A 26,291-nucleotide genomic window follows, 5' to 3' on the forward strand; every position below is an offset into this window, starting at 1 on the left:
AGGTTACTTACAGAACTTTGAGGTTGTGGAGACCCTGGAGATCGTGGCCAGAGATATACCTCAGCTGATTCCCTGAGATACGCCTAGGAGAGAAACACGGAGATCAAAAAGTGAAAAATGAAATATAAGCACATACACAAAAACATTTACAAGTCTCATTAGAGACATTTTGCCTTTTGCTTTTTACGTTTTTGGATTGAGCTTTGATATGACTTCATCCTTGAGTTCCTGCTTTGGGGTTACTGCTGGGGCAGTATGCAAATAATATTTGATTCCCTTCAGTGTGGTTGCTATTGGCCCAAAGCACGCCCTGAAACCTCTACCAATCCTGGGAGCTCTGATGAATGACTAAAGACTGGATTGAATGAGACTGAGACTGGGTCAATAAGTGCAGCCTGAAAATTGCAAATGTTTTTATGTGTGTGTGTGTGTGTGTATATAGTAAGGTGTATACTACATACATTCATGTGTGTGTGCAGTGTTGATGCGTGTGTTATTTTCCATGTCCTTGAGGTAAATTGGGCCCGTTTTGAGGGGCCTTGAGGACAGCGCGGGAGAAACCACACACATTCACACAAGCAATCCAATCAGTTTGTTTATTAAACACAGCACCTAATGGTCATTTTTGAGTGTGTATAAGATGTCCAAATAAATAACATTCAGTCCAACAGAGTAACTCTCAAGGTCACGAGCTGGAAGAACAGTTTAAACACAGATTTGGTCTTCACAGCTTCAGACCACCCACTTATATTAAACACACACACACATAAGTTAGAAGTTACACATTGGCATCCTGCTGCTCACACCGGTGCTCTACAGGTGACATTTGCCTGACAGTTCAGTCTTATGCTAAGCAGCCTGCCTCTGGCTGAGTTTCCATCAGTGCCAGGATATTGAAATATTGATATAGCACTCTGCCTGCCTCTCCAAGCCACTATCATCCAGATGGTAATGGACGATAGCTCCTAGCGAACTCCCTCTGACATCTGATACTCATGTCAACATGTCTAAGTCTTATTACTGTGCAATGGCAAACCACACAATCCCACCCACGCCTGCCAAATCTCACACTCAGCTCAGTTTAAAACTCTTGTAGAGCTCATATTTATCAACACAAGCACACACACACACACACACACACACACACACACACACACACACACACACACACACACACACACACACCACACACACACACACACGCACGCACATCCACGTCGATGCACACCCACATCGGCATACTAGAATACAAAATGGACTGATTGTTATCCAGGCCATTGTGGTGCCATTTAGTCATGCCTCTCAAACCACAGTCAAAACTCCTTCAAACAGACTTTGACTGCGTCGCATGATGTCTGAATATATAGTTCCACAGACATGGAAGAGACTGATGACAGAGGTGATCTGCAGTGACTGCCGCCCTTTGACCTCACAAATTCCAATATTCATTCTTATTTTAAGATGAAGGAGTTCAATTTTGCTCTCAGATCAGATTTTCACTCATAAAGAAACCTGTATACTGCCTATTTGTTGTCCCTCAGCGGACGATGGTCTGCTACTTCAATACCATTTCAGTTTCCGCTATTGCACAAGCTGGTCACCAGGGGCCATTTCAATAGCTACTTTTCCAGAGGTAACTGTTTCAATAGGCTTTGCTGAGGTCCCGACACCAGTAAAATAGATCTGAGGTTATTTCTGCAAAGACCCCTAAGTGCCTTCTTTTGGTTTCTGTTCAAATGCAATGATTAGTTACAGACTCATTGGACGGAAAAAAAAAAGATATAGGAAGCACCAACGAAAAATAAATGTCTTTTCAGTGGGGGATGAGGAGAAGTAGTAATTTAGAGTTTTAGAAAACAAACATTGTAGTTAAGGCCATGGTATGATGTGCATGTCCTACTGCCAACCAGCCTTTCTCTATTAGCTGCACCATTGAAGCCAGAACAGCATTACAGTGGAATCATGCTTTTTTTGCCGACTTCATTTGTCAAATGGATAATTATGTCGAAAGTGAAGATGGATATTGAAAAAGGAAAGAAATGTTCAGACGTTCTTGATAGACATCAATAGAACACCGTCAGTTGCCATTGACCAACTGTTTCCATGATATCAGTGTGTATTTATGTGTGTACGTGTGTGTAAATGATCGTACGTATGAGTGAATGTTCCCCACTTAGCCTCCTAGTCGTTCCACATCAATCTCATTCTAATGAAAGGCGCCTTGCTCATGACAAACCATGGCTCCAACTGTTTTTTCTCTTAATTTGATTTGGGGATGGTAGGAATTTTTCTTGGCCTCTAGACTACGTTGATAAAAAATTCCACCTCAGCATAATTCAGCTCTGTTGACGTGATTAATAGATAAAATAACAGAATGTGTAGTTCAAACACATGGAAGAGAAGTGGGAGGGGTGGTAACAAAGGTGAGACCGCCCGGCTATCAGAGCTGATCAGTGAGGGCGTCGCTGAAGCATACTAACTGCTGATTATCCTATGTATCACCATGTCCTATTGCCTCGAAATAATAAACAAAAAGAAAGAATAAAGACCTAGACAGCAAAGACAGCAGCATATTTTGGGATACTATCTCAGGTAGTGATAGGACACCATAGCGGCAGCATGGCCGGGATGGTTGATAGGAGTCAATGATGAAAGAAGAAGGCGAGGATAAACAGGTCTTATCAGAGAGAGGGTGGTGTGTGTGTGTGTGTGGGTGTGTCTGTAAGTATATCCATGTATGACCTTATTCACCCTTGCTCCATCAATAGAAATGTTATCCCTCCCTCTGTTCAGAGGTCCAGCCTGAGGGTCAACCACTTAACCTGGCGTTAACCTCTGAAATAATTTGAGTAAAATATAGATGTGGAAAAGTGTGGGTGGTTGGGTGCTTGGGTATGTGTTTGTGGGAGAGAAAGAGACAAGCAGCTAAAAACCAATGTTGGCAACGCTAAAAGGAAAAGTTTTGATTGACCTACATAGGCCCAGCTGTGTGGTGCATCTGGAGTATCAAGACAGCCAATATTGTAGACCCTTAACCCTCACCTACAATATACTCCTGGCCTATCAGCAGATCTTATCACAAAGTGAAAGAGAAGCAGGGCGGCGCTGGCCTCCACTCCCCACTTCTCTTAGATTTGGATTTCATTTTTGTGATAGTCGGAGAGTAACCTCGACCGTCCTGATCTCGCGAGCTCCAGTTTTCCACTCGCAGATCAGTCTGGCATCTTGAGGCAGAGAAAATTTGGAGCCGTTAGCCAAACGACCGGGCCAATCAGCTTTGGTTTTGAGGTGGGTTAGGTAGTGATAGACCGATGGTTTATCCAATCAGCTAACCAGTATTATCAGCCAGCGGTAGCCCTAATTCTGTTAGCCGCTCGCTAATGCTTTTTTTCTCTTGGATCCTTCTTTTGGAATATGGTCCGGGAACCTGAAATGGTGCCTTTTATTCCTAAATTCTCATTACACAAATGGCAAATATCCTTTCCCGACATGTTGCTTGCATGCTGAGCTTACGAGCTATGCTTTGCCTGCAGCAGCAGGGGCGGGCTTGTGGTTGTATTTTCATACGCTTCGTGGATCTGATTGGTTGATTTGGCCCGTCTATCACCAACATAGGTGATAGACAGATGGTTCATCCAATCAAATAACCAGTATTCCGCCCCTTCCCAAAAGTTCTCCAACGGAAAGTTCCCAGATGGATATGCCGAGCAAATGCGAAGCCATCCATCTGGCGGAGTCAGGTTAGTCGGAGAGAGCACCTGAGAACACTCTACAGAGGGCTATGTGGATAATCCAGAGTATCAGTCTTGAGCTGATAACAGGAGCTAGCACCATGTTCCACGCACTTTCACTTAAGCCAGGTAATATTGTGTGTCCAAAGAGTCAAAGCCAAGAGTGAAAGAGGGTTTAAAAACATCCAGTGAGTTATTGTATTCCTGTCAGGCCATTTTGAATGTTCTGATTTCACCTCTGTATTTAGGAGGTGAGTGATGGCTACAGATAATGATAAGATGAGCATGAGAGACTCGATCCAAATGGCTGATTATGACGGGAGTCTAAATAAAAAAGGCAGAGTGAAATGTGATCTCCGGAGGTACAAACAGCATTGACTTTGATACTGATGATAGGTGGAGAGTGTCCAAAAGGGGTTTTCAGGAAGAGCTTTTGGGGCGACAGTTCCCCTTAAAACATCCTCTGCTAGTTCCAAGTTGCAATTAGATAAGAAATAGATAGTGCATCTTTGATAATAGAGCATAACATTTAAAGAGAGGGGATGACTTTAATATGTCAGTTAGATGAGTAACCAGTCTTAGAGTCTGTACCTGAGTGCAGGCATTGCAGCCCTCTCATTAATCCATAGACATGCAGTCTGCCTCTCAGTCGCCTCTCTTCATGCTCTGTCTGACTGACAGTTGCGTGCAGATTTGTGTGTTTGAATTAAGAGCAGATCCACTGATCAAAGCGCTAAATGAAGGCTTAATGAGAGGGACCTGAGATCAATTGAATACAATTTTTTTTTTTTAAAGGAGTTGCAAGTAGAAAAAGGGCTGGAGGGATGAGCGATTACACTTATTATCAATATCAATGCCGCAATCAATCAAAAGGAGGTTTGAATTAATTTAATCACCTCATTTGAGGTTCAAAGGGATCAGCTGTGTGCACTTTGATACTATAGAGGTGAGAGCTGAGCGAGGAGATAAGAGGCATCATGATACAGTTTACGTTTATGAGCGGTGCTTCAGAAGGACACTCTGTATGGGGCTTTTAAGATTTTATTTTCTCTCCTCCCCATAGTTTAAAACAGGAGGAAAGCTAGACTTCTTGCCATAAGCAGATTGGTTTGGGTTTTTAAGAACGTGGAGAAATCCAAAATGGAAAAAAAAGTAGAAAAACTGTCAAATGCAGTGACTACAGCTTGCCATAGCCTGCAGTTAAAAGGAGATTGGGGGCTGCAGAAATGAATTGGAAAGGAGGAAGATAGAGTTAGGGAGGGTAGGCAGTAAGGTAGAGCCCAACATGAAACAATTTATCACTCTACCAGTCACAACATGCCTGGCCCTTGCCTCTCCCTGTGCTACCAACAAGTGCTGTGGACAGACATCAAACGCTCTCGCTCTAAAGCCCGACCATGTTTGTGTTTAGAGCCTCGGTTTGTTTTTCTGAGCGCTATAACTTGTTGTAATTATAATGTGTTTACCATAACCTGCTATGCCTCATCTCGCTAAACCTCCTAGATGGGAGTGGGGTCAGAAATGTGCTTCTCCCTGCCTTGGAACATCATCATCGTCTCAGCATATTTCCAGAAATGGTCAGCAGGCTATAAAAATTGGCTTGAGGGCAGGAACATCCTCCTTGGAAGAGTTACAAAGCAACAGAACGTCTCCATAAAGTGTCAGAACACGTGAGTGATACAGAGGAAGCAAGATCAACGGGGCTCTAAAACATGGTCTCTTGACAAACACTGCAGAGGGAGCTGCATCCAAGACCCCCACCCCCCTTTTCCCCCAATGCAGGCAAATGTCAGCATTGATGTTCAGCATCACTTTGCACTGTGTGGTTCTGATTATTACGCCATCTGCAGTATCGGACCTTTAGCGTTTTTACGACAGCAAAAGTTTAGATCAGCAATTCAATACACGACAATAAATCAAAGTTTTGAATTTTATTCTCGAGCACTAAGGTGTTACAAGACTTCATTGCTCGGCTTCGTTGTACTCTTTCTGTGGCTCAAAGTCAACTGAACAGTTATCCAACTAACCTTTTACTTTCATCGTTATTAGCTCATGCCTCACAGGCTGCAGCTGCAAGAATTAGCAAAGCAAACAGCGGACTGTTCAAACACCCCATGCAGACACACACACACACACACGCACGTACACACACGTACACACACAGCAAGCTTCAGAAGTAAAAGAATCAGGTGAAGGCTGACACATGCACACATTCACGCCCTTAGGGCATATCTGTGGGCAGTCTTTTGTCAAACCGAGACTTAGCTGAGTTCTGCTGAGTGGTCAAATCAGATAGCGGCCAGGTCAACCGGAAATTTTTCAAAATGTGTTGTTATGCCGTGTATACTTTCATCAGCCCTGTGAGAGTGAAACCAATACCTTCTACTTTGTGAAGCACTGTCCAAATTAGAGTATAGACGTCAATGAATGTGGAGGCTGAGTCAAATTCTTTTTTATTTTTTATTTTAACATATATAACAATATTGTTTAAGTTGTTTCCGGCCAAGAAAAGTCTGTTCTGGCATTTAACTCATTTAGTGTATTGGCACCAATGTCAAAACATTTCTAATGATACCCAGCCCTACCTATACTTAATGCTATATAACTAAATCTTTGGTTGTTTCATTTTCCCCAGGCCTGTCCTGAAATTCTCCTCTAATGTGTTGTTTGTGTTGGCTGTCAAAGGCTTGTGTCTATATGTGTACTGCTCCTGCTGAGCTGTCCAGCTGAAACAAAGTCAAGTGTGTGTGGGGGGGGCAAGAAAGCAGCGGCTTGGATGCTGAGCACAGAACCTGCTCTCCAAACACTTTAAGGACCATATATTCACTCTCTGAGTGAATATCAGGTTCCCTTTGCCTCCCTCTTTTGTCCAGCCATCCCACGATCTACTAGTGTATTGCTGCAGGCAGTTTCTTGGTAGGAGAGATCAGAGGCAGGCCAGAGTCATCAATCCACATCACTGAGGTCTGCGCATATCAGAGGTTTGAAGAATGACTGTTTCTTGTCATGTGTGAGTTGTGACGACTGAGTTTTATAAATTGAATGTGAGTTGAATGATTTTGTACTCACAGTTCTGATAACAGCTGCAGTCGGTGGAAGGCTCTGGGCTGGATCTCACTGATGTTGTTCATGCTCAGATCCCTAGAGAGAAAGAAGGGGGAGAATCATTCTCAAAGTATCAATCAATGTATACCTTATCAATGTTTTTTGAAGGTACTTGGGGCATGTAGAATTACAAATGTTTAGAACGCGATTTTCACATGGCAATCAATCATCAAGAGCGAGTAGTTCGCAGAGAGAGGTTAGAGGGTTAGGTAGAGAGGTTGGAGGACGAGAGGGAGGAGAGGGAGATGTAGAAGAGAAATTTTCCCCAATGAATCATTGTTGGGCAGCTGTAATTTCCTCCTTGTCCCAGTGACGCTTTCTCTTTTCCAGATGTCTCACTCTACCTTCTCTCAGATCTGACCCTTCTGTCTTCCTCCATATCTGTCTCCCTCTCCTCTTCTTTTTTCCTCCTCAGGTTTCGCAGGAGACCACCTCCTTCCCCCTTTGTTCATGGCTGTAAAATAGACACACTCCATTTCTCAGCCTCTCACACACACTCTGACGTGAGAGGGTGTGCTGGGGGCTAACTGTTGACGCAGCTGCATCGCGGTCAAAAAGGGAGAGGCGCAGGATGCTCAAACACATGCACACACACTCACACATTCAGCGCTCACATGTAACCGACTTTTTTAACACTTGGGATAGTATGAGGACAACTTATGTCTCAGCCTGTGGTAGAAAACATATATAACCTTGTGGCCCCAGTCATGTAAGGTCATCCCTTTGATAAACACAATGAAAGCAAGGGGGGGTACGTCACCCCTTCTTTGCTTTCACAGCCCTTAGGGTCTCAAAGAGTGAGGCTTGTATGTGCGCGCGCGTGTGTGTGTGTGTGTGTGTGTGTGTGTGTATGTATGACACTAACCATTGCTCATAAAGCCAGACCACCGGGCTAGCAAGTGTAAACTGTGCTCTCAGAAGCCCTTTGCAGTTGGGAGTTTTGACACACTGGCTGTTTGTTTGTCAAGTCAGCCAAGCTGACGGGGGGCTGGATGAATCTATCCACAGGTGTGATCTATATTCAACTTCTGGGGCGATGTGGAAAAACCACGCATGGCAATATTCTGGTTCACCAATTTGGGTATTTGAGTAGCCTGTCATATTTAGCAGTATTCAGTCTGGTAACCTGTCAAGTATAACATTTAACATCAGGCTGTCAGGATGTGGACTCCCACTGTCACTTTGGGGGAAGAGTGTGTTCTCACCATGCGATGAGCTTGCAACATTAATTGTGTCCTTTCGCTATGACATTTTGTAGGTCAGATAATTACGGTACGTAGCCTTTTGACATTGGATATTTTCCTTATGAAAGCATAATTTTGGCATGTTCATATCCCTGCATGGGAATTTCCTGTTACACATGCCCCCTCCTGGGAGGTCTGACTGCAGAGAGGGTTTCAAGGTGTTACTCAGGGACACATAGGCAGGGTGGATGTTTTCGATCAGTGTTGAGGGGAAAACGGTTGATTCTCTGACATTGCTTTTGTCTTTAACAGAACAAAATAGGGCATTATTATTCCACGTCACCATTAGTGACCTTCCTCTGCATCTTGTGTTTTGATAGGCCACCACAAGCACAGGAGTGGCATACACATTTATGCTGCGGAGAGTGGTAATGCATATTAACAGCTGGTGGTGGTAATGCACCATAAAAGGTAGCAATGGGCCAATAAAAGAGAAGAAGGAGACCGCAAGCCAGAGTAAATGATGTCCAAACATTCAGACAAGGCTTTGTTTCAGGAGGTATAGGGCTTCAAGGATACGCATTATGCAGTTTGGCTTAAAATATGTTACCGATGTTTCTTTACAATAAAAACTCCAGAGGGCACCTTTAAATGTTATAGCCTCATTATAAGTCCATAGAATCTCTTACAGTTGCAAATGAAAGAAACATTTAAAATGTTCTTTTAAGTGCACATCAGCTCCTCAAAATATAATACAGCGTAACTAGTTACTTTTCTTAATAGTAGTATCATTCAGTAAATTTAAGCAAATTAAAAACTAATGTGTAATTTATTACTTTTTAAACCTTTAGACCTCAGATCCCCCTCTCAACAAAAGTACTGGGGTGATGTCATGTGAATTATATACTTACATTTGCCTATTTTTGGCACAATCTGCTCAGGCTCTATGCAGTAATTTGGGAATGAATGCAGCAAGTGTAATGCACTGCTGCTTGATTAAAGTCAGAGGTAAATATAAGTGATAACAAAGTTGCCGTGGAGATGACACAGCAAGCAGTAACGGCAAACCATTTGAAATAATCAAGACTGGGTGACATCACGTATAACACAGGAAGCACACAATCACTTCATGGGGCCTCATGAACAATACACATACACACCTTAATCCTATTCACTGTCTGTGTACTAATATTCCTCTCAGAAAAATACGTATTGGAACATTCTTGGGGGGTCATTAAAGCATAGCAACACACACACATGCAGGCACACACACACACACACACATCACACAGCTTCTGGGGATGCGCCCACGAATGGACACAACTCTCCATTATCTGGTCCTGATTAAATAAGCCATAAACAAACGTTGTGTGAAGTCCATAACAGCGGCCTCACTCAGACAGAATAAACACACAGCAATGGAGAGAGAAAATGTTTAAAAATAAAGACACACAGTGGTGAGTCATGGGGAAGGGTTGAATGCAGCTCAGCTCTGCTGTGCTCTCCAACAAGCTCATTGGGAAGCCGGAAAGAGAGAGAGAGAGAGAGAGAGACATTTCTGCTGTGCAGGCCAAGGCCTCCGCTGACAACTTGACGTATCGTTGGAAGGCGCTGCGCTATGGCTTGTTTTTAAAATCAAATAACAGCTGTGGCTTTTTTAAACCATGATAATTATGATTGATGACTACCACATGTGCATTGTGTCGGCTGGCGCTGTGACGTGCAGATATTTTCAGCGCAAATAAACGGCCGCAAAAGAAATGAGAAAGAGAGCGCTTAAAGATTTTGCAGGCTCTGCAGCGTATGGGAGTTTCACAATTAGAATTGGGGTTTCTGTGTCCCAGTCTGTGTTTTATGGGCACCTCTAATGTGTGTGTGTGTGTGTGTGTGTGTGTGTGTGTGTGTGTGTGTGTGTGTGTGTGAGAGAGAGAGAGAGAGAGAGAGAGAGAGAGAGAGAGAGAGAGAGAGAGAGAGAGAGAGAAGACTGAGTGCAAGTATATGTGTCAGTATTTGTGTCTGTGTGTGCAGTGCAATATTTCTTCCATTTATAGGTGACTGCGGTGTGTGTGGTAAGATGTCTGTCGCTTATTTTCACACCCCTATTGTTTTCCAGTGAGCCTGCAGATGTGGGTACAGTCCCTGGTTGTGCTTTCACCACATCATACGTGAACGCTGCGGGGCATGGAAACAGATTGCTCTGTGTGTGTGTGTGTGTGTGTGTGTGTGTGTGTGTGTGTGTGTGTGTGTGTGTGTGTGTGTGTGTGTGCGTGCGTGCGTGCGTGCGTGTGTGAGTGACCGAATGGAAGTTCATGTTCACGAGTATTCAGTGACAGTAGGCAACCGTCCTGCCCTATCTTGGCCATCGCGGCGTCACGAAAGCAGCCTGATATTGCTCGCAGAACAACACATCTCTCAACCGACAGAGAAACACAGGCCATCTCCTCCCCTCAGATCTCCCTCTACTTGCTGAATGATGAACTAAAGACTCCTGAGCAGTATTAGGAGCAGAGGATGCAGACATGGAGACCCATGCTCATCCCTCAACAAACACACTCCCAAATGTGCCTCTTAACTGTTCTTTTTATCCCCCTCTGCTCTAAACCGGCAGAATGACTGACAAAGCCCCCAGTGATCTCTTTCTGTTTCCCTGGAGAGGAATTACATTTTCATGTGCGTGCATGTAATTCTGTGTTTAAGCACAGTACTGTACATGAAATTGTGGGCAGTATTGCAGCAATTGGAGGAGTAAAAAGAAATTGACACTTTGTTCCTTTCTTATTCCCTCCATCGTTCCATGATTTACACATACACAATGGGCTCTGATAGATCGTTTATTCTTTCCTCTCCTCAGTGTGTGAGTGTGTGCATGTGAATGTAAGAGAGAAAGGTTTGGCATGGGAAGAAAGGTAAAGCACTGGATATTTGACTGCTTTATGCTGTGATTGATAGAGTAACCAAGGCAAGGAGCTTGTCTTAAGGGGGGAACGGAAGCATGAAAAAGCAGAGGTACATTTCCATTCATCAGCCTTGGACCTTTCTCTCCCTCTCTCTTATGCCACTCTATCGCTCACACTCACTCTTTCTTTTCTCCCCATCTCCGTTTCAAATTTCAACTGGAGCATGGGGTTACACAGTCCGGTGGTTACAATAATGTGATTTATCATATTTCCTCTTCGCCGTCAACAGAACTACTGAAGTATGTTATCGGCTCTGTGATCAAAGGCTGTGTGTGGGTGTGAATGTGTCCCTAGCTCCGTTGTAGCCAATTTCAAACTGGAAGCATTTCTGACCAACTCTGACAGAGTTGGTTGATTTAGCGCAAAACAAGTGGCCACATCATATGCAAAAAAACCTGTTTATGTTCAGAGACGTACACACACACACACCCACGCTAGATCCACAGGCACTCGTACACACTCCGGGCTCCGGGTGGCTTTTGTGGATTGAATAATGGACCACCCTGGTGAGTGAATATACCCTCAGAACAGGGCAGATGCGATGAGCAGTCAGGTGTCTGTTTCTATCATCAATGGTGAAATGTGTCAGTCAGACAAAGCTGTGCTGGAGCAGGCTGAAGTGAGATGACTTGATACATTTCACTTTGAAGTATTCCATTGTCCCAAAGTTTAAAAAAAATAAAAAAGAATTGTATGGAGAAGGTTTCTGGCATGTTGCTCAAGCATAAAATTGCATGCAGGTACAGTACATAACAATGCAGCAAAAGCATGTAAACAAGCAGGCTTACATTGTTGCCCTTGAAAAGGATGTTTTTCATGACTCTCTCTCTCTTACAGTACACACACACAAAATCACTTCACAAGAGCCATGCCCTGAGGTCTTCCCTTTCACTTCTTTCCCTGCTCTCTCTCTCTCTCTCTCTCTCTTTCTCTCTCTTTCTTCTTGCCTCCTTGCCAATCCCTTTCTCACTCGCTCAGGTGGAGACTCTTACCAGACAAACAGCCAATGATGGCGGTAAGCTCTGCACCTTTGAAGGCGGCTTATCTGTGAGGAACTTTAGAGTAATAGATCTTTAGTGGAAATCAACAACCAGAGCCTTGCCCAGAGGGCAGGAGTTCTGCATTAGTGGTGCTTAAGCCACACCTTGGCTGTCTTTTACAGTAACTATGACAGTAATGGCTTCAGTCGGATTCAGCCAGTCTGATCCTCTCCGCTTAGTGCTTTGAAACAGTTAAGGCCACGATGAAAGAGGATCTTTTATTCCACACAATGCAACTGGTAGTCAATGCTCGGGCGCCGCCTTAAAAAGGGCCTAAATGGTTGTGTGCATTAGTGTGTGTGTGTGTCTGTGTGTGTGTGTGAGAGAGAGCAGAATGTGTGTGCGTACTGTGTGTGAGGGTGAGGTCTAAGTGTTTTTTCTATCTGAATAGACTGACTGCTTTGGCATTCAGTTTCTCTCTTGGTCACACATGAGCTTGCTCACACACACACACACACACACACACACACACACACACACACACACACACACACACACACACACACACACACACACACACACGCATACACAAAGAGTCAGGAAGGAGGGTACAATGCTTTCCTCCCCTCCTCCTTCCTCTAAAGATGTTTTTTTTTTCTCCCTCTCTCCCAGACTTCCTGGGAGGGGTACACTGCCCTTTGTGTCCGAAGGCACTCTCTCTTTATCTTTCCCTCTCTTATTCTCTCTTTCTCTCATTCACGGGGCACAAAGAGCGAGGGCGAGGGCGAGGAGAAGTCTTTCACCTGGACAAGGAGGGCCACGGGGAGGACTCGGCTACAAAAGAGCAAAGAAACAGAGAGGGAGAGAGGAAGAGAAAACAGGAGATAACGAGACAGAAAAGGGAGATGCGTCTGTGTTTTTGTGTTCCCATGTTTTGTGCTCTTTTCCGCTCGCTGTGGTTTAGGGGAGAATGACAGGCGGATGTCTGGGTGAAGAGAGCGGCTGTTTAGTCTGAGGCCATGTCATGGGAAACATATTCATGCCCTCTGGGACTTATTCATACCCTGGTACACCACACATACACACACGTGCACGTAAACACTCTATGTCCGCTCCTTGTCCTCCCACACACACCCTGTCATGAGACGGAGAGGGGGGCTGGGGGGTGAGGTGAAAGGTCAAGCACTTCAGTAATGGAACAGGAAGTGTTGGAACAGTCGGCACTACACAACATACAACTGCCTCCAACATGTGGACAGAACTGACAGGCAGCTGTTGTGGGTAGGACATAGCTTTGCAAGGCAGAAAAGCATTCACAGCCCTGCCCATAGTCCACTAATCTGTTGTTTTGGCATTTGGCATTTTTGTCTGGCTTTCATATATGTTAGTTACATGACATGTGCCAGGCAGCATATTTAGTTTCTTCCTAAATCAAAGCTAGCAGTTTGTGCCACATGAAGGAAATGTTTCATGATCACTTGCCACTGAGATCTGTTGAAAGAATGTGTGGAAAAGGGTTACAAATTTCACCACTTTTCCACACATCCTGAAAAGGTATCTCTTACAGAGGTGTCCTTTCCTGCACACTGATTCAAGGCAAATTCTCAGCAGTGGATACAACAGTAAATGAAACCTGATGAGTATTAGTGTCGGGCTCTATTATGACTTCATTTGTTTGAATGGCAGAAACAGGAGGACACTGGATCTAGTTAGAAGACTGCTCAAATCCACTCCTGACTCACTCCTCTTATCTATGATCAGCTCATCTGCTCCATATATTTAACAGTAACCCATGGATAACATCTAGACCTGAACTTAGATCAGCACTTGATGAAATCTTACCCCATACCAATGAGGACATGTGGCTGCTGTTGGTTTAAAGAGATTTAGTTTGGCCTCTTGCCATGCGTGTAAAAAGTCCAGATTTCCTTTTTTGCTCCTTCTCAGACATGTAATAGAGATGTGTAAGACGAGTAAGTCTGGCTGCAGTTGCAGAGGCTCTGCAGTGGCAGAATTCTCTCCAGCCTCCCTTTACGGCAGATGGAAAATGCACCTGTGAAGTCCAGTCTTAGCAAGAATTATACTATTGCCTTAGTGACCTGACTGCTGTTTCTGCATTCAAATCATTTCACCAAACTAAATTAAGAGCTTTGAAGAGTCATCTCCTTTTTCCCTACCATTCATTTCTCCACCTTCTGTTTTCTACATCCCCTCTTCCACTCCATGTGCAGTATCCCCATTTGGCTATGCTATCTACATATATGTGTGTGTGTGTGTGTGTGTGTGTGTGTGCCCTGAGGTGTGTGCACGTGTGCAACATTTAAGTGTGTCAGTGATTGCTTCTTTGTTCCCTTTAGTCTACTCCTGTCCCAGTGGTCCATTCTCCCGACCTAATCCCTGCTAGCATCGCTGTATCAGCACTGCTCTGTGGGATGCTTTGATGCGGCACAGGGAGATTGGATAGGGCATTAACCATCATTAAGTCAGTATGTGAGTGTGTGTGTGGGAGCAAGCAATCATGTGTGTACATACATCCATGCTTGTGCAACGTGTGTGTGTGTGTGTGTGTGTGTGTGTGTGTGTGTGTGTGTGTGTGTGTGTGTGTGTGTGTGTGTGTGTGTACATTGTTGGAAAGGGCATTAAGTATCATTAGCTCTTACTAGTCATCACCTGCACACTGCCAGCCCCACATGAGCCACTTTAGTTGGCAGGCCTGGCCAGCGATCACACAGATAGGCAGACAGAGACAGACAGACCCATGTTGAGGTACAGGGGGAACTTGGAGAGCTATGTCCTACATGCACTGCTATCAGCACTCATGTAAACATTCTCCTTTATGTCTAGAGCCCACTATTTTTGTCATTTTACACTTCACTTTTACCAAAATGTTTTATGGGCCGTTTTCATCACAAAAGTAATAATTCAACTTATAGCACCAAAGCTCAGTGCTTTACAGAAGCGAGAAAAGAAAATGGCAAAATAGAAGAGGCAAGACAAGCACACTACACAAACCATAAAATATAAGGTTATACGATCAACTTGCTTATACGATCAACTTGCTTAAGAAAACAAGCATGTTGTAAAATATTTCTTAATTATTTTTTTGCACTGATTTGGTTTCTCTTTGTGATCTAAATCAATAAGCAACAACAGCAAATGAGCATCTTTTTTGCTGCAAACTGGGGTAAACTTCTTGCAGCAAGAACGTTTGGATGAGTGGATACATCAAATCCTAATTTTGTTTTAAACCAATCTGCTCCTTTTAAGAAAATGTGGTTTGTTACTGTTGAAAATGTATTACAAATGTATGTGTATATGTTATCTAACCCAAGGCACTTGCACTGACACAAATGACACCTGGCAAACCCACAGGTCATGCGTGCACATGTGTATATGCATGTACACGCACTAGAACAGTTAGGGACATTTGTCGTGGCCTGGCCCAGGAATAGACAATGCCTTCTCTGTAGTGGAAAAGAGAGAGCAAGTGCACTTGCACTGATTCATGCACTCACACACACACACACACACACACACACACAAACATTCCCATGGATTCCCAGGGTTAGAAAGGGGCTGAATAGGAATCTGGGCCATGCAGGCATTCTGAATCATCTCAGTCAGAAGCAGCCCTTCACCCCTCAACCACACGTCACACAGAGCACATTCCTAGGTCCCGTGTCATACTTGCATCATGCTGCTATCACATGAAATATACAGATTTACATATCCAGTCGGTTAGCACAGGTCTGACCCCAACAAATAACAACCACAGTTGTGTTTAGTCCACATGCACTGTCCACTCCAAACACATTATCCATTTTACATTTTACTGATCTCCACCTCCTCCACCCTAGTTCCCTTTAAGATCTTGTGTCGTGATTGCTTTCTACTTTTTTCCAAAGGACAGGATATGGAGCAGTAGAGCACACTATGGCCTCTGTGTCTTCCCTGCCTGCCGCTCCCGAGGGAATTGTCATTGTTTCCATTGTTCTCTTCTACCTGCCTACCTGCCGTCTGTCCCTGAGCGACATTTAAAAGCCTCCCAGGTTGCTTTCAGGAAATCACAAACCACTGCACTATCCAACGCTGACTGCCAACACCCTTATGGCATAAATATCACTTTGTAGCAGGCCAAAGTGGCTTTTTCTGCTAGTGTTCACCGCTGGGCCTCCAGGGAATCTAAGAGAGAGTTGAGGAATTGACACTTCGAGGCAAACACTTCAAATTTGCAGGAAGGAAGGAATAAAGAAGTAATCGAGAATGGAGAAAGGAAATACTTTGTGCAGAAAATTCCTCTTTAGGCAACTTTATAAGCAGAATAGATTAACTATGATGACATATGTCACTGTTTTCTTCCTCTGTATAATGCCTGTAACTCTCTTCCCCAGCTCTGATCACAGCTGCTAGTTAGTTGGCTTGTAGCCAAAGCACCTCCTCCCCCAACACACACATACACACACCTTGAAAACATTTACCATTTGGATTGGGTACACAACCTTCACTTTTTCTCACTCCACTGCCCTGAGCTATATGCTTGCATTTAGGAGGCACAATGCACATCAGTGATCAGAAATTCAAACTTAGTGCTGGATGACTAGCTTCAACACCTGCTTTGAAGACACACACACACACACACACACACACACACACACACACACACACACACACCTGAAGCACTTAATGTATGGATTCTCGTTCTATCTAAAGGAGGAGGCCACAGGAAACAGGTGAGGAAAGGGGAATACGTAGGTGGGGGAGGAAGGATAGACAGAGAGAAAGAGAGGGAGGGCAGTGTATGAAGCGAGGAGGCTACCATAGACATCTGGAGCCAGGACACTGATGCTAGAGCAGATAGCTGCTGTATAGAGAACCCTCCACTGACAGTACACACATACACACACTGTTCTTTTTTTCTCTGCAATTCTCTTATTTTTGTAATTTTTTTCCACCTCAAATCCTCTTCCCCCTCCATCCCTTGGAGCTTTCTCTCTCTTTCTCTCAGACATGATGTTTACAGTGTGACCCCCGGTCGCTCGTGATAGGAATCATTCCATCTCCATAATGACTAAATGACACGCACACGACTGTTACAGTCATGGTCACCATACAGGGTCAGGAGGATGTTGTCCCCTGTGTGTGTGTGTGTGTGTGTGTGTGTGTGTGTGTGTGTGTGTGTGCGCGCGCACATGCGTTTCTCTGTCACCAATTTTTAATCCTCACTTTTCTCCTCATCAGCTTTCATCACTTTTCTTCATCTTCCTTCTCTCCATTTTTCTTACATTCTTGCTTCACCTCCACTTGCTAGAAAAAAAAATCTCTCAGCAGTCTGGGTGGTCTTCAAACACACATGCACACACACGCGCGCACTCACACACTCCTTGGTTTTCCTCTGTCTGGTAATGTGCTAGCTGTGGTTTCCTGGCCTCGGCAAAAACACCGTTAGAAGTTCACCGCACTCACCGCTACCACAAAGCATCACCTAATCGCAGCTCAACTCCAGTCACAGAACAGGCCCGGACCCACACACTCTTTTCCTCTTTACACACATGCACACGATGGTGACCGCTGAAGGAAGAGTGAGATGTGTGAACATAAGCACCTGACAACCTTAGAAACCAGCCACATATAACATATAAATTATTCTCAACATGATTAAATATTTGTGGTGCATATATCTATAAGGGGGACAGCTGACTCATGAATTTGCTCCAAGCTAATATTTGTGACAAATGGGTACTTATTGTGTCACTGTGCAGCCATCTCTCATGATGAGTTACCTCGCTTGCAGCTACACATAAAACAGCATCGATCCCCGGTGTACGTACTGTACGCAGTTTTCTCAAACTCAACACACATTAACACACATGCACACACACCCTTGGGCACTGTCTTTCCTCTCTAATTTAATATCAAAGAGGTGTTTCAAAGCGTCTCACATGACAGCTCATTTCATGTGTTGCCCACGGAAACGACTATTGTCATAAATCTCTACCCACTCAGCTCTGAGTTGCTTGGAGCACCTTTCCCTCAGAAAAGTTCAATTCTGTTGCAGAGTCAACCTGTATTCCCCTCATTGTTGTTATACAATTGTTTTTGTTATTACATTATGTATCTGCTTATATGCAGCAGGGTCATCCAAATGTATGTGCAAAAAAAAACAACTAGAAAATAGAGTGAATCATGCATAGCCTGAATTGCCCTCTCGGCCACTATTGCATGAGCAGTTGTGCTCACTTTGAAGAGCTCTCGGATGACACCGGTGAATGATGTCATATACTTTCACAGCGTTGTGTGGATGTGGTTTGTAATGTGGACTGTTCCCAAGCAAATCCCTGTGACCTCGGTGGCCTACAGTATGTGCTGGGAGGCTAATCCAGCCTCTACAGCGCAGCGGGGCGTGCTGGACAGTTCGACTGATCCTGGTGGGGTTTGGGCCGGCTCTCCGCTGTTGTAACCTTTTATACTCCAGGACGAAATGAGAAACTGTAGCCTGCTGTGTGTGTGTGTGTGTGTGTGTGTGTGTGTGTGTGTGTGTGTGTGTGTGTGTGTGAGAGAGAGAGAATGTGGGCAAGGTTAGGAAGGGGAGGTTGTTTTGTTTGTGTTTGATGATTTTTATCAGCGAAGCAAAAGAGAAATCTATGATTCTCTTATCTTAATTTGTTGCGGCATCTCTCCTGCTGTCTCACATTCCCTTCTTCTCCTCTCTGCAGTAATGTGTGTCCCTGTGTGTGTGGGCGTGTGCGGTTGGTCTCTGAGTTTATTTATCTCATTCTAAATCAACCCTCAAACTCACTAATTGGTCCAGTTCCACTGTTAGGTAACAAGGGGAAATGAGCAATTACTCTTCTGTTTGTAGGGATGTGTGTGTGTGTGTGTGTGTGTGTGTGTGTGTGTGTGTGTGTGTGTGTGTGTGTGTGTGTGTGTGTGTGTGTGTGTGTGTGTGTGGCTGCGTGGCTGCGTGGCTGCGTGGCTGTAGTGGAGCAGTTGAGAGCCATGAAGACTTTCACAGGGAGGGTCTCAGGTCATCACTGTTTTTATTTTAGTGGAAGACTGAGAGGTTCAACACACCCTCTCAGATTCATCCCATCTTGTGTGTGAGTATATTTGAGTGTGCTGAGTTTTGTGACATGGTAGAGTGATTCCTGGATTGACTGAGAGACCATATTTCACCTCCATAAACTATACATGTGTTTTAGCTCTCAAACGAACACAGTGAAATCTGGCCATCGTAGGCTCCCAAGACAGCTGAAGAGTCGGGCATCTTTCAAGTAGTCTTTTATGTGTCTCTTTTAGAGTCGCTTGCTATGTAAACTGTTGATCTTTCCTCCCTCCCTCTAAATTCTATCCCTCCACTCATGTAATAGTTGTAGAGCCCCAAGTGAGCAACTGCTCTATCACGCCCTGTTTCCTGGATTAGTCTTCTATCACTTCAATATCAGTTATCAAAAAGTGTCTCTAATCTGTCCTCAGAGGCCTACGCGGTGAAGAAATTTGAAAGATCTCGCTTTAAGCCACTGCAGGGTTGCGTAAGAAACTGCTCAGATCTGATGTCTTTAACATAATTTAAGTCTAAAGCTTCTCTTATGGGTCGTAAAAATTCCTGGTGGTCAAGTGGACTTAATTTCTGCATCTCATTATGAAAAACCTTGTTAATGAGTAACATAATGATCATGTTTCTAATTGTATTAACAGCATGTGGCATTTCTCTAGCCAGCCTGTCAAACACATACTTTATACTACAATCTTATTTAAAAATGAAGTCATAGTCCTTCAATGAGGCAATTTTGTCAGGTTATCAAGCAAAAAAAAAAAAAGAATTGATAAAAATAATTTGGATTTGTGTAAACATTGAGTTTTGGTGTCAAACAGTGAGACACAGATTAGTGGCATAAAATGCATTGAACTTAACACACATTTAGACATCTGTGTTCAAACACCTTTTTCACAAACACATGCTTCTGTCATGTGCTTGCAGCTTGCATACACACAAACACACTTGCATACATGTACACAAAGGCATACACATGTGCACACTCTCACGCTCGGTCTCCAGTTGGTGCTCAGAAACCTGATACTGAAAGAAGTTGTCCAGTAATTTTGCCATAGTGGTCAACTATCTCTCACACATACAGACACACACACACACACACACACACACACACACGTGTTCCCTCTTGGCCCTGTACGTTTTATGTACATGCAGGTTCTGCTGTTGTTTCCTGGCCACACATCTAAGAGACTGTTGCCTTCTGCTCTATTTTTAAAAGAGGTCTCCCAGCTTGACTAGCATTTTTCCTTTACAAATTATAAGACTAGCTGTTGGGACTCACGATTGGCAGACACATTTATTATTGTTCAAATGAAACAAATTGGCACTAAGTTATGATAAATGAGAAAGGAAGTGAAGGGGTTTGGAGAGCACAGAGTATGAGGGATGAGATACAAAGTGGATACACAAGAAAAAGATGATTTGGGTCAAGGAAACAGGACAAAGTGAGAGGGCTGGAGGTGAAAAGGTTAAAGTGAAATGGGACAAGATAACAACATCCAGGAACTCCCCAACTGTTGTAACAGCAGCATGGTACTCACAGGTAAGTGGTGAGAGGGCTGAGGTTGGTCGGCACAGACGATAGTCCCAACTCCGAGCAGTCCACCATGACGAAGATCCCATCTTCTTCACACTGGCACGGAGACGGGCACAGCGGGGCCGCCGGTCCCTGTCTGTCCTGGATCCGTCCGTACCCCCACACTCTGGGGACGGACCCCCAAACTCCTCCAGCCACACAGAGAAACAGAAGCACAGGCAGCATGTCTGACTGTCCACCTGTCTGCAACTACACCTGTAGAGATTTCTGTCTTTTGTCCTCTCTGATGTTCGAAGAAGCAGCTTTATCTCAAGCAGGTCCCTATGTTTCTTTGAGTTTCCAAATCCTGGCTCCTGGCTCTGTTCAAAAGCCTCTTACTGCCTTTTTCTCCTGTGCAGGTTGTCTGTCCCTGACACAAGTTCTATCTCCTCATCTCTCTATTCCTCTCAGTCAGCACTTCATCCCCAGGGGTTAACTTTGTTGTTGCCTCTCTTCCCTCTTCCCCTTTCACTCTGCCCTCTCCTTCCTCATCATCTTTCTCCCCCAAACACAGTCACTCTTTCTCCCTCTCTCTCACTCCTTGTATATATATATATATCTCTTGCTCTGTCTGTCTCCCTCTCCTTACCTATTGTAGAAGGAGTGCATGAGTTGTGAATGAGCCACCCTCATTGGCCCACAATTTAGGGATGGGCTGGAGCATCTCCGGAAAGTAGGAGGGGCCCGCGATTCTCGAACTCTACCCTCTCCTACTCCCTCTCTTCCTTTCCCCCTTTTCTAATGCCTAGAAGCTCAGTGTGAAGAGAAAGAGTGTGTGTTTGGTTTGAGGAAGAGAAAAGAGGAGGAGGGCTGGGTGGCAGTGCAGTACTGTGGTGTGAGACCACACTAGATTTCTCCGTGTGGGACCTTAAGAATGGAACTGGGAGAAAATGAGAGAGTGTTTATAGCTGAACGAGAGAGGAGGAAAAAGCAAGCTCTGGAGGATAAGAATGAGTGTGTATGACGGTGTGAGAGAGATGCAGAGGGTCAGAGTGTATGACTGGGAGTGACTGTTTGGAGGAAATTGGAATTCTGACACTTCAGCACCCCTCAGTCCCCAGAAAGATCCGAATCCAGTGTCTCGTAAGTCACACCTTCTCAGGTTTCTGCTGCTGGAATGTCGTGATCACATGCACAAACACAAATGCTTGCATACGCACACGCACTTTGGACACCCATAGAAAATAACAGATTCTGAGTGACCGACGCAAAGGAGCTCACATATCCATTTCACATGCACACACTCCGGTCTATAGAGAAAAAGAGTGTGGATTTGTGAAGAAGTGTCAGCTGCCTCGGGCGAAAGCCTATCTGTATTTCACAGTCTGTATGCTCACTTGCAGTTTTTCCCCAGAATCTTAAAAAAATAAAATCTCATCTGACCTCCCTGTCTTTTATTACAACACATAGTTCTTGGCTGCGTATATTTTATGTTAAAAATTAAATTTGCACTTTTCCTAAAACACAGACCACAAATGAGGGCTATACACAGCCGAATGCAGAATGCTATAAAATGACTCTGCTTCATATGTTACACAACTCAGCTTTACATGCTGTGCACCTGTAAGTACAGGATGTTGCATAACCGCCCAATGATGCATTCTAGTATAATTATTACAAATGAAAGAAATCAAAACTGGCTTGACATTCAAAGCAGAGCCAACATCAATCTTTCCTTTTGTTAGATTTCAGGCGTATTACCCAGCAGCAAGTACTAGGCTGTTCTCTTAGTTCCTGGAAAGCTGAGGCTTGAGGAGCCAAGGCTTTCAATCGGCAGCAGCAGTATGTTACATGCACGCAAAAGCACACATACAAAACCAGAACAGAGATGCAACATGTTGCATAGAAACTGGGCCTAGAATAAGTGCACACCATGCTATTTGCAAATGATACAGTTATAAATGTCTTTGCACCCAGTCTGACTTTGTCTACCCCTCCGACTGGTCTGTCTGTCTCTCTATTCTGTCTTTCTTTCTCCACCATTCCCTGTAGGCTGAATAGTTTCTCATTAATTAATTAACATTCCTATGCCACTGTGTTTTCTGAGGGGCCTTTGTTATGTCCCCACAAAAACTCTTTCAGAGCTGTTCTTCACATAGTCTCTCTCTCATGATCTCTCTCTCTCTCTCTCTCTCTCTCTCTCTCTTTCATGCTCTCTCTCTCTCTATCTGCTCTGTCTTTTCTCCCTCTTTGTAGTGGAATGCACACTGTTGCTCTCTCTGTCTTTTGTCGGTTTAAAAATATTGTGTGAATTGTTTTCAGGTGATTTCTTTCACTACCTCAGATGCAAAACACCTTGCATAACATGCACATGCTCTTCATACGGTACACCTGCAAACTCTTCCACTCCCTGGCCTCTCCGCCTCTCCCCTTCTTGCGCACTGAGCTCTGTCATCTTTTTAAATTCTCTTTAATTGTCTGGCCCTAGGGGAGCCCTATAACATATGTACTGTAAAAACCTGCATGTCTGGTCTCCTGCCTGTCTTTCTCTGCCTGTCTCTCTCTCTCTCTTATTGGTCTCTTTATCATCTTCTCATTGGTTATCCTTCTTCCCTTCAATCACAAATATGCAGACAATCAGACATGGCGCTCCTTACTTTTAGAAAAGTCAGCTACGTACTTGTTTAAACTGCACCTGCACCGACGGTTCTGATGGATGTGTGAAAGGTTAAATGTGAGTCGGTGTAATCCAGTTTTCCCCTATGGGTGACTTCCCATATCTATCTTACACTGCAGCACCTGATTTCACTTCATTTTCAAACAGAGAGGTGAAAAGCATCTTTAAAATGAGTTTATAAAGTAGTTTGTTGGAAAATAGACAAGCCTATTCTAAGGCACAGAATACATCCATTTGTACTTGGGAAAACGATTAAGTACTAAAGTATTAAACCCACAGCAGTTGCGGTGTATTTTGAGCAGAGCTGCTACTGATCCCTTAGCATCAGTAATTTAACTAAGCCAGGCTAATCTCACATTCAGCATGTCTTCTTACTTCACACAGAGACATAAAAATGGCATCTACAAGTTTGCCTGTGTATACTGTGTAAGGTAAAAAAGTTAGAATCCCAATAAACCGGCCAAGTTCTTTTTTTTTTTAAAGTGGGATAAATCTGTCAATTGACACGCGTCGTATGACGTGACATTGCATAATATGTGTTTTGCACTTTAGTTATTTTTCAGTATCACTTAGATTAAGCCCTGTGTGTCAATAATTAAAAGGGGGGAGGGGTCAAATCAAATTCTTCTCAGGGCTCCAGAAAGGCTTGGTCTGGCCCGGGGTTGAATGAATGGCTCAGACACACAGACACACAGTTGTTAGCATGTGTGCAGACATTTGTACATGCCACTGAAAAAGTATGCGTGCACTCATATTCTTCCTCTCTCTCCATTTTTTCTCCCACTCACTCCCCTGCTCACACACACGCTATCAAGCAGTCAGCATCAGATCAAAGCCATAGCTCCCTGCCCTCTCCTCCCCCATCCTCCCTCACTCCCTCTCTAGGCTGTAAACACTATCCAAGCAACGGCAGCCTTGAAGACACAAAGACAAGTAGCTACCTGACACCTGACACTAACTTGAGAGCACTCACCGTGGTCTACCTGGGAATAAAACACACACACACACACACACACACACATAGAAACACGGCTACCTGAGCTCCTTGCAGCAAGAAGAGTCCATTCAGGGAAAGAACAGAGAAAGCAGCCGTGCAATCAACCCCCCCCCCCCCCAAACACACACACTCCATCCCACCTCACCTCACCTCCTCACCCACATCCCCTGCACCACCCCTCTGCACATCCAACACCTTCCAGTACCTCTTATAAAGAGTATGTCTATTTGTGCACACTTGCATGCAGATGCCTGTAGATGCATATGCTCGCAAATATGTGATTGTGTCTGTATTTGTGCAGAGGCAATTGAAGGCTAACTGAAGTATACTCAGCGGAGGCAAGTGAGGCGGCGTGTGTCGCCGGTGGCGGCAACCTAGGTGTGTTCTCTGGCTTTTCATGTGAAACCACCTGAAAGCAAACAAAAGAACCCACTCCTTCTCTCCATCCCTCCCCCGTCCCTCTCTTCCTCTCTGCATCTCACAGTACAAAGGACAGAAATGGTTGAAAGAGGCAGAAGGGGGATGAGGTAAGGGGATGAGGATGCAAGGGTGGGAGGTGGGAGGGGGTGCTGGTGAGTGGGCAAAACAGGGGTGGAGGTATTTTCCTGTGTGTTTGTAGTTCGTGTGGGACAATAGTAGGACCGAGGACGTGGTTAGTCATGGAGTTCAGCAAAGCAATCCATCACAAGCAAGCTCTTCACCTTAGTTGGAGGGTCGTAGGTTTGTGTCTTTTCTGTAACACACCACAGGACTGTTATTGCTACAGCATTTGTATTTTGATCTTTTACAGCAGCATGTAACAAACAGGACAAGACACAAAATACACAACTATACACAACAGTACATTACACACCATGTCAGCAAGATGTGTATGTTAGGCAAATGTAAAGGAAGGATATTTGTACACAAAGCAACAAGAGTCTACAACGATGCTAGCTACTCTGTGAGGCTGTATATCGGCACAGTGGTGCTTTGGATTAATGCTAATGTCAGCATTCTAACATGCATGCAGTGTTAAGGCTAACATGCTGATGTTTAGCCGGTATAATGTTTACCATGTTCACCATTGTCATTAGTTTTGCAGGTATTTGCTCATAAACCGTGATGGACAATTTAAAACTTTGACCTGATGATGGTGCTAGAAGATATAAATGTGTGTACCAAATTTCATGGCAATCCATCCAATAGTTGACTTGACATTATACTCAAAACCACAAATTTGAACCTCATGGTGGTGCTAGAGAAAAGCCAGGGGATCAGCAAAGATATCCTCTGGGGACCGTGAAGGGCTGTGCAAGATTTCATTGCAACCCATTAAATAGTTGTAGCGATCTTTCAGTCCAGACCGACCAACCACTGAAGTGGTGCACTGACCAGTTGCTATTCATAGGGCCACATCTCTAGCTTGGCTAACAAAAACAGAGTTGTATAGCTTTTAAAAGACTTTGCACACTATTTTATACACAAGACTTGTTTAATATAATCTTAAATCAAAGCTTAGAATATTATGTTTACTCAGACACAGTTTTATATTTTTTATTAGTAGAATAATAAAATATTTGCATGGTATCAGTATTATAATTGTGTAAAATAGTATCTGTATTAGTAGCATCAGCTACTGACACACAGGAAAAAGTTGTTGAAAAATTATGCCACTTAAGAATTGGGACAATAACAATATAACTAAACATCTCGATGAAAAATACAATATGTTATACTGTTGCTTTAATATTTGTTCCAATACTGCACACTGTGGACTGTGCATGGGAGTGGATAAAGAAAGTAAAGTCTTCTCAGCAGTGACAGAAAAAGACCTAACCTATTTAGCAGCCAAAGCAGCAAAGGAGAAGACACCTTCAGTATGTTTTGATATTGTTGAAGGAGTTTCATCTTATTTCATTAATTTTTTAGATAATATTGTGCACCAATATATTATCATACCATGACATCTTCATTGGCACACGTCAAACAATACATATGTGTATTAAGCTGAGTGATTGATTCAATCCAGAGTGCACTGTGTATATCAACATGTAAAATATGCCCCCCAAAAATGATTTTAAGATGGTAGATAACTTTAAATGCACTATAAA

At 43.9% G+C, this 26,291-nt stretch overlaps 1 protein-coding gene across 1 annotated transcript in view; it reads right to left on the reverse strand.

Moving 5' to 3' along the window:
- lgr6 (leucine-rich repeat containing G protein-coupled receptor 6) overlaps positions 1-21,736 on the reverse strand; it is a 37,896-nt gene extending 16,160 nt beyond the window's left edge. Inside the window, exons 1-3 of the mRNA XM_028582270.1 lie at positions 20,550-21,736; positions 6,801-6,872; positions 12-83 (exon numbers count right to left, since the gene is read on the reverse strand). Of these exons, the coding sequence (XP_028438071.1) occupies positions 12-83; positions 6,801-6,872; positions 20,550-20,770 (365 nt within the window). The 5' untranslated portion in view covers positions 20,771-21,736. The remainder of the gene's footprint in view (positions 1-11; positions 84-6,800; positions 6,873-20,549) is intronic.
- Positions 21,737-26,291: the final 4,555 nt, after the last annotated feature.

This window comes from Perca flavescens, chromosome 7, assembly GCF_004354835.1.
Source record: "Perca flavescens isolate YP-PL-M2 chromosome 7, PFLA_1.0, whole genome shotgun sequence".
Classification (NCBI taxonomy): Eukaryota; Metazoa; Chordata; class Actinopteri; order Perciformes; family Percidae; genus Perca; species Perca flavescens.